This window comes from Tarenaya hassleriana, unplaced genomic scaffold (genome assembly GCF_000463585.1).
Source record: "Tarenaya hassleriana unplaced genomic scaffold, ASM46358v1 Cleome71, whole genome shotgun sequence".
NCBI lineage: Eukaryota > Viridiplantae > Streptophyta > Magnoliopsida > Brassicales > Cleomaceae > Tarenaya > Tarenaya hassleriana.
The window spans coordinates 125,484-133,814 of record NW_010969648.1 but is presented as its reverse complement, the minus strand read 5'-3'; the positions used below and the strand labels follow the sequence as shown (position 1 = coordinate 133,814).

The following is an 8,331-nucleotide window of genomic DNA, read 5'->3' as shown; positions in this document are numbered from 1 at the left end:
CTTGAGAAGGACTAAGGATTTGTTCTTGGTGTATGGCGGATTGGAAGACGAGCTCGCTATAAAGGGTTATACCGATGCTAGTTTCCAAACCGACAGAGATGACTTCAGATCGCAGTCAGGTTACGTTTTCTGTCTAAACGGTGGGGCTATTAGTTGGAAGAGTTCCAAACAACCAACCGTTGCAGATTCGACTACAGAAGCCGAGTACATAGCAGCATCGGATGCAGCTAAAGAAGCTGTTTGGATCAGGAAATTTGTGGGAGACCTGGGGGTCATTCCTAGCGTTGCAGATCCCATTGACTTGTATTGTGACAACAATGGTGCGATCGCACAGGCAAAGGAACCCCGGTCACACCAGAGATCCAAACACATACTTAGGCGATTTCACTTGATTAGGGAAATCATCGACAGAGGAGACGTGAAGATAAGCAGAGTGTCGACAGATGATAATATTGCCGACCCGTTGACGAAGCCTCTCCCTTCGTCAAAGCATGATGGTCATGTTGTGGGTATGGGGATTAGATGCTTGTAGGATAGATCATAGAGCATAGTGGGAGATTGTTGGTTGTGATGCTCTAGGATGATCCGTGATATGACATTTTGACTATGTATTGATTCATTGGTTTATGAATGCATTACTTTTCCCGTTATATGATTAGCATGTTTGTTATATTATGGTAAATATCCTTGAATCATTGCAGATGATTCTAAATTTCCTGGTCAGTTATCATTGTGGGAACAATGATGAATTAAGACCAGCATGATGTGTGATAGATGATTATGATCATATGCATTAGATGCAAATCACAATCATGGGTTCTCGTTTGGAACGAGTTACTGGATGACCCGCATGAGATTGTCACATGGACATGAGTCATGACTTGAATCTCATACAGCGGTTCGTTCTTGGATCCTCAGACCTGAGATGTCTAGAGTATCTGATATGAGGAGTGACGTGTCTTAACTGCGTCAAACGTCGTCTTTAACCGGATGATCATAACGGCGTTGCTCAGATACGTTCACGAATCATATGCAGATAGTAGACATGCAATACGGGACTTGTCACCTCCTACGCAGGAGAGATGTCGCTGGGCCCCTCGTGGAAATCGGACTGTGAAAATGCGTGGCCACGCTATAGATGAATGTAGATCTATTTTATCAGTCGGTTTGCCTAGACGAGTAAGCGGTTGAACTTGAAGGGTGGCTCATACCATGCCCTTGTTCAACATATGACATCGTGAGACAAAGGATCAGAACTTGAACTATTGCTGGCTTTGTTAGATCACCTCTAACTCTATTCTAGGTGGGTGGTCATGGCGTCTTGCTAGAGGCTAACCATGACTTGTGGTTCGGGAAATGTTTCCGAAGCCACTGCCACTTCGAGTGGGCCTACAGGGTCACACACCATTAGGGATGGATCACACGTGAAGAGAACAACGCGAGAAAAGAGCGACGGAGCGATCTGGAAGAGTTCCAGATGGCCAGACCGTCCGGTCCAGACCTGGACCGGACGGTCCAGCCGTTCCGGAACGTTCGTTCCGCTGAGGAACGGACGAACCGTTCCGCAAATGCCAGACCGTCCGTTCCAGGTCTGGAACGGATGGTCCAGGCGTCAAGAACGTCCGTTCTACGTTATAAAACGGACCGTCCGTTCTGCGTAGAATCAGAACGTCCGTTCCAGGCCTGGAACGGACGGTCCGACTTACGGGCAGTTTTCGGTTTTCGTGTTTTAAGGGTTTTGGGCAATCCTAATTAATTGGTGAGCCGCCACAAACCCTAGAGTAAGAACCTCAGACGTCCTAGATTCTAATGAGAGCTTAGAGAAGCTTGATTTTGAGTTATAGAGATTGGAATATCGATTCCAAGTCAAGGACATCGGTTTTCTCTTCACAAATCCTAGCAGATACGTTCCAAAGCGTTGGAATTCATCCCGCCGGTGTGGATACGTGTAGAGGAGTTGTGCTTTCAACTCTTGGTGATTAAAACAGGCCCTGGATCGATTGATACTTCCAGATCCTGAAAGAACGAGGTAAGTATTCGAATCCCACGACGATATACACGATTGTTCGGGTTATTGCACAATTGGTTTTGTGTGACGTTTGGCTAGGTTTAGATCTTTCCTTCCGCTGCATGAAACCTAGAAACCAAACCCTAGATCGATGAGATCGCATGCTAGGAACCCGAAGGGAACCCAACAGTGTGTATCAGGTATATCTGCAGAGGAAGAGGGAGCAGAAATCGGATCGAGAGAAGAATTTACCTCAGACTCGACGGGTGGTGTAGGTGGAGATGGAGAGAGAGATGTATTGGTGCTGCTTGTTGAACGGTAAGCATCAGATAACAGGCGCAGAACAGTGTGGTTGTAGTTTGGAACAGGGGCAGTAATTTCGTCGAAATCAGAAATTTCGGCAGACTTGAAGTAAGAATCAGTTTCCAGGAAACGAACATCTCGTGAGGTGTATAGGCGACGTGTTGGTGGATGAAAGCATTTGTAACCCTTTTGGTTAGGAGGATAGCCAATGAAAATGCACTTTACACCCTTTGGATCGAGTTTGCTTCTTTGTTCACCTGGTATAAGAGGGTAACAAACACAGCCAAAGATACGCATATGAGAGATGTCGGGTTGTCGCTGATTAAGTACCTCATATGGAGAGACATCACCAAGGATTTTTGTTGGAAGACGGTTGATAGTGTAGCAGGCAACAGAGACTGCATCACTCCAGTAAGTTTTCGGAACATGCATTGAGAATAACAGTGTTCTTGCGACTTCAAGTAAATGCCGGTTTTTTCTTTCCGCAACACCATTCTGCTGAGGCGTGTAAGGGCAGGAGGTTTGATGCACTATCCCATTTGCTGTTGTGTAGGCTTGAAAGGCTTTGCTCATATATTCACCGCCGTTGTCCGTCCGTAAAGTTTTGATCCTTGCATTGAAGTGGTTAGTAACAAATGCATGAAATTGTTTGAAAACATTCAGAACATCAGCTTTGGAAATCAAAAAATATATCCATGTATACTTTGATTTCTCGTCAATGAAGGTGACAAAGTATTTAAAATTATCATGAGAAACACAAGGGGATGTCCAGACATCCGAATGAACCAGATCAAAGCATGAAGCATAAGTAGTTGTTGAGATCGGGAAAACGCTGTGACAATGTTTCCCTCAAATGCAGGGTTCACAGGTTTTATTATCAAACTGATTGTTCGGAAACAACAAACGTAACACCTTCGAATGGCAATGTCCCAAACGATGATGCCAAAGAGAAGAAATAACAGTTTCAACACTTGAAAAAACAGAAGCAGAAGCAGAGTGATCAGCAAAAAAGTAGAGATTATCCCGCTTGAAACCCTTGCCGAGAATAAGGCCAGTGTCAATATCCTGAAAGATCACATCATCAGCACTGAAAGTAACAGAGCAGTTTGGAAAATCAGAGGTAAGTTTAGAGATAGAGAGTAGATTGGTCTGAAAATCAGATACTAAGAATGCATCTACTTCAGTATTAAACAGGTGGAGTTTTCCTTTTCCTTGTATGGGAACATGTGAGCCATTTGCAACAGAGACAAGACCATGTATACGTTTAATTTTCTATAGCAGATTGGTGTTACTAATCATGTGACTTGTTGCACCAGAGTCTATGATTAACGTATTGACAAGAGGTGTAGAGTTAGAGGACAAATTACCGGTCTCCTTATCTTTTAAAGCAAGGAGAAGGTGCTTGAGTTCAGTCATGTCAGAAGGAGTGAGAGTGACTGAATCAGTTGTATTTGCTTTGCCTCGAACAACAGCGTGGTCTTTGAATTTTGTCGGATTGAGATGTGGATTGAGCAACCAACATCTTTCCTTCGAGTGACCCGAACGTTTGCAGTGATCACAGTAATATTGTTTCTTTTCTCTTGGAAAAGATGGGGAAGGAGGCAGAGGTGATTGAATAAACAGATGGTGGTTTTGTCGATAGTGAGCAATCTCACTTGGGCCACCGAACAGATGGTGACCACCTTCCTCACGTTTCATGAGCATACAGACATCATCATATGAGGGGAGCTTATCTTGGCGCAAGACATGATAAATCATGTCGTTATAGCTGCTGTCAAGAGTGAGCAAGATGGAGAAGATCTTGTCTTCTTCTAGACGTTGCTTAAATCCAACAATATCATTAGATGGAGGCTGGAGATCATCCAATTCATTCCAAAGAGCAGCAAACTCCCCATGAATCAGATTGAAAGATTTTCCATTCTGCTGCAGGTTAGACATCTTTTTCTTAATTTCGAAAACACGGCAGAGGTTAGACAGATTACCGTACACCTTTTGGAGAGCATCCCAGAGGTCTTTTGCCTTTTCTGGGGAGATGAACGACTTGAGAAGGTGTTCATCCAGGGAGCTCTGAAGGATTGTGAGGGCTAACTGATCGTCTTGCCCCCATTTGTTTCTTTCAGCAGTATTGTCCATTGCTGGTGTTTCAGGGTTTGTAGGCAGGGCAGGTGTCTGGGGAATCCAATCAGATTGGGTGATGTGGTTCCACAGACCTTTGCTTCGAAGGACAGCTTTGGCGGCCTTGGACCAGTAAAAGTAGTTCTCGCCATGGAGAACAACAGGAATGATCTTAGTTTGAGTTTCCATTGTCGAGAGGAAGACCAAGATCTGGGAAGAAACAGAAAGAGGGTTCTGGAACTACAATGCTCTGATACCATAAACGTTTTCAGAATTGAAGAAAGAATTTTCTGCTTGTATATTATTAATATCGAACAGAGCATACATATATGTAGGAGAGTTCTAACGTCTATATAAGCAATGACTTTGGTAAGAGATCAATCAGCATATTTACAGAATATTGAAGAGCTGATATCTTTCCTTCTTGATGTTGGTTGTTGTAGTTTTCCTTATTGAAGAGCTAGATGATTAAGGCAAGTGCGGACAGGTTCTCGGCTGACATTCTGCATCCTCGGATATCATATCAGAAACCCATGTCGTCCCACAGAAAATATAAAAACAAAAACCCTAAAAACCAAATACAAGAACCACCCAACAAAGCTTAAATAAGCTTTCACATAATGCAATAATGCTTCTACCCTTGTCCGTTCTCGGCAACTTCAATCTCTCCTCCTCCTTCTTCTCTGTTATTACCATCTTCCTTCTTCATCTTCTTCTCTTCAAGAAACTCCACGAGATTTCTCAGAGCGATCTCCGGTTTCTTACTGCCCATTAGCTGTTGCGTCACCTCGGCGGGAGTTGCATTCACGTCGACAAGAAGCTTCTCGATGGGTTCGAACAGTTCGTGGCCGTCTGTTTTGAGGTACAGAGCCGCGAGTTTCCTGAACACGAACGGAGTGCAATAGTCCATGAGAATGTGAACGTCCATTCTTCCAGGTCGTAACAGTGCTGGATCGAGTTTGTCTTTGTGGTTCGTCGTGAAGATTATGATACGTTCTTCCCCACAGCTCGACCATAACCCGTCCACGAAGTTTAGCAGACCGGACAGTGTAACCTGTCAAAGGATCACCAAAAGGTTAAGATCACAGAGAAAACATACGTGCGTCTTTCTGGTTTTGCTTCCCGGTTTATCAATAGAATTCCGGTTTAGTTCTACAGTTCGTTTTCGGTCTTCACAATCGATCAAACCAGTAAACAAGATCCATAGTCTTGTATCTGAGCATTTGGAGTATTCTGAAAATACCCGAAGTTCGGGTACTCGATTGCCACTGATCCAACGAGGGGCTTCGGACCCCAATATCCGAGAGGTACAGGTTCGAGATCGTGCACCCCACAATCTCAGATATGAGATCGATGCCCAATTTTGACTCGAAACCTTCTCCACATGTATCCTAACGTTCGGATATCCTGATGATATTCGAAATTCAGGTATCCAAATTCTATGATGGACTCCGAAAGATTCAAGTTCGGAGACGGATTTCCAAAATATCAAATACCCAATTGTTAAAGAGACTTTCAGTTTTAAACCACAATATGGGACTGAAAGGGACAAGAACCAGAACCGCTAAACCAAACACGGAAGACAGGAATCGCTTACCCCAACGTCAAAATACTTCTTCTTGCGCTTCCTCCGGCGATCTTCTCCGTCACCCTCACCAGCTTTCTCCTCCGAATTCATGCTTTCCCGCTTGCGTGAAACGTCGGCGCTACAATCAATGTCCTCAATGAGCAGAATAGACCTGTTCTTGGTCGATGTGAGGATCTCTCTCAGCTCAGCATCGTCCCTAACGCTCTGAATCTGCAGATCATAGATATGATACTTCATATGATTAGCAATGGCGGCTACAAGGGAAGATTTTCCCGTCCCTGGAGGCCCGTGGAGGAGATAACCCCGTTTCCACGAGCGACCGACGCTCTTGAAGAAGTCTTTTCCGCGGGAAAACGCATCGAGATCTTCCAAGAGGAGGTTCTTGAAGTGGGTTTCAATGGCGAGAGTGTCGAAGGTCGTGTGATGTTCGAAAACGGCGCCTTCCCATTTGGACCGGTCTTGGTTGTAAGTGTAGATCTTGAGATTCTCTCGTTTGTTCATGATGTCCCTTGCTAGTTTCGCCAAGTGAGGCAAGTACTCGTTCATGATCTTGTCGCGGTGCTCTTTCTTACACGTCAGATGAAAGTACCTGTCATCATTCCAAGAACACATCAGTTGCTCTCCTTCGTTTTCTGTCATTTTCTCACATTTTCCATCCAACCAAACAAGTTTCTCAAGTACGAAAAACTCAAACGATCATTTATTGGATCTTAAAAAGATGAACATTGGAAAGGAAAAGAGGGTTTTTGATCTCTGTCGTTTTCTCTCATTTTCCATCCATCCAAACAAGTTTATCGATAGTAAACATGTGAAGAAATAACCCTGTATCCTCCGACCGACTTTCATTTTCTGGTCATTTTCTCATAGTTTCCATCCAACCAAACGAGTTCTCAATCTCAAACCTCAAAAGTCAAAATCCAAACATTCAGGTTTCAACTTTTGAGGACGTACCTTTTCTCGGGCAGGTATTTCTTGGTCTCCACGGAATGCAGAGTCCATGCCACTCGAATCCCTTCGTACTCGTCCACGATCTTGGTGTCGACGGGTATTCCGAGCTTCGGAGAAGCCGCCGGATTCTTGAGATTGCTCGAACCTACCATAAGTTTTCCGGTGGAAAGTCCGGCGAGACGTGTCGGCAAGTAAACTTCCGCCGCACGGAACGTCTGGTTCTCGACGAACTCCCACCTCTGCTCGATCACGAAGGTGAAATTCGACTGGAAGTACGAGGAGAAGACATCCACGAGCTTCATCGCGATGTATTCTCTGATTCTCTTGGGTACGATCTCGTTCAAGATCGTTCGGAGAAGCATCGTGATGGCGGAGAAAGACGTGTACAGAGAGAAGATCGCAGATACCGAAGGAACTTGGTTGTATAAAGACGCCATCTTTTTTGTTTTCTGTAATAAAATGATTTGAGTTTAGAGGAAGAGGAAGACGATGATGAAGAGTTTAGTGGTGAACCTATATATACATAAATATATATATATATATATTACGAGGTGAAAGCGAGAAAATTTCACTCTCGGGAGGGAAAGTGCGAGGAAACTGCCCGCGTGGATGAAAATGAGACGGTGGTGGTGGAAGAACACGTCATTTAGGTCAAGCAGAAAAGGACAAGAGTACGTGAGTCATATATTAAAGAGAGACTGCACGAGTCTACTTTTGTTATATATTATGTATGTTTGTATAATTATTATATTTTTTTAACAGTAGGAACTCAATCGCAACCTTTCGGGGACGCGATGATAATCAACAAAATTAAAACTTAAATTCACCAAGAATCAAAATAGTGTTAAACAACTTTTGACGGATTGATTTTTTTAAAACATTATTGATTAAAAATTAATTTTTTTTATTAATATATTTATTTATATTTAGTAAAAAAAAGTATAATCAACAAAATTAAAACTTGTAATCAACTCTTGTGTGGGGGTTTATAATTTTATGTCCGAAATGATTTTGCGCCTTTCACACCATAATTAGTCATCGTTTTTCTCCATTTTGGTAAATATCATGTCGAATTTATTTCTGATTTGATATGTGTGTGTTGTATAACTATGTTTAATGCGTAATTATAATTAATTTTGGACCAACGGAGGAATTAAAAAAGCAGTTTATATTATATAAAAAAAAGCAGTTTATATGATGCAATGTGATTGTGTGGTTTATAAAACATTGTCCGATGTGCAACGAAACTTCATCCAGACAGACAGAGCGTCCCAAACGATTTAGAGACTCTGTAAATTTTTTTTATAAAAATATTAAATAATTTGTTAATTATATTAATTGAAAATTTAATTTAAAACGTCATAAACAT

General features: G+C 42.7%; 2 protein-coding genes across 2 annotated transcripts; both read right to left on the bottom strand.

Moving 5' to 3' along the window:
• Window positions 1–3,172: 3,172 nt before the first annotated feature.
• Window positions 3,173–4,635, bottom strand: LOC104801619. Its single transcript, XM_010524935.1, has 2 exons — window positions 3,679–4,635; window positions 3,173–3,376 (listed from the first exon to the last, which is right to left on the bottom strand). The coding sequence occupies exons 1-2, from the start codon at window positions 4,613–4,615 to the stop codon at window positions 3,369–3,371; spliced, it is 945 nt and encodes a 314-aa protein (XP_010523237.1). The 5' UTR covers window positions 4,616–4,635; the 3' UTR covers window positions 3,173–3,368.
• Window positions 4,636–4,701: 66 nt separating this feature from the next.
• On the bottom strand, window positions 4,702–7,469 carry LOC104801617 (AAA-ATPase At1g43910-like). The gene is made up of 3 exons (XM_010524934.2): window positions 6,966–7,469; window positions 6,024–6,603; window positions 4,702–5,480 (listed from the first exon to the last, which is right to left on the bottom strand). The coding sequence occupies exons 1-3, from the start codon at window positions 7,397–7,399 to the stop codon at window positions 5,061–5,063; spliced, it is 1,434 nt and encodes a 477-aa protein (XP_010523236.1). The 5' UTR covers window positions 7,400–7,469; the 3' UTR covers window positions 4,702–5,060.
• Window positions 7,470–8,331: the final 862 nt, after the last annotated feature.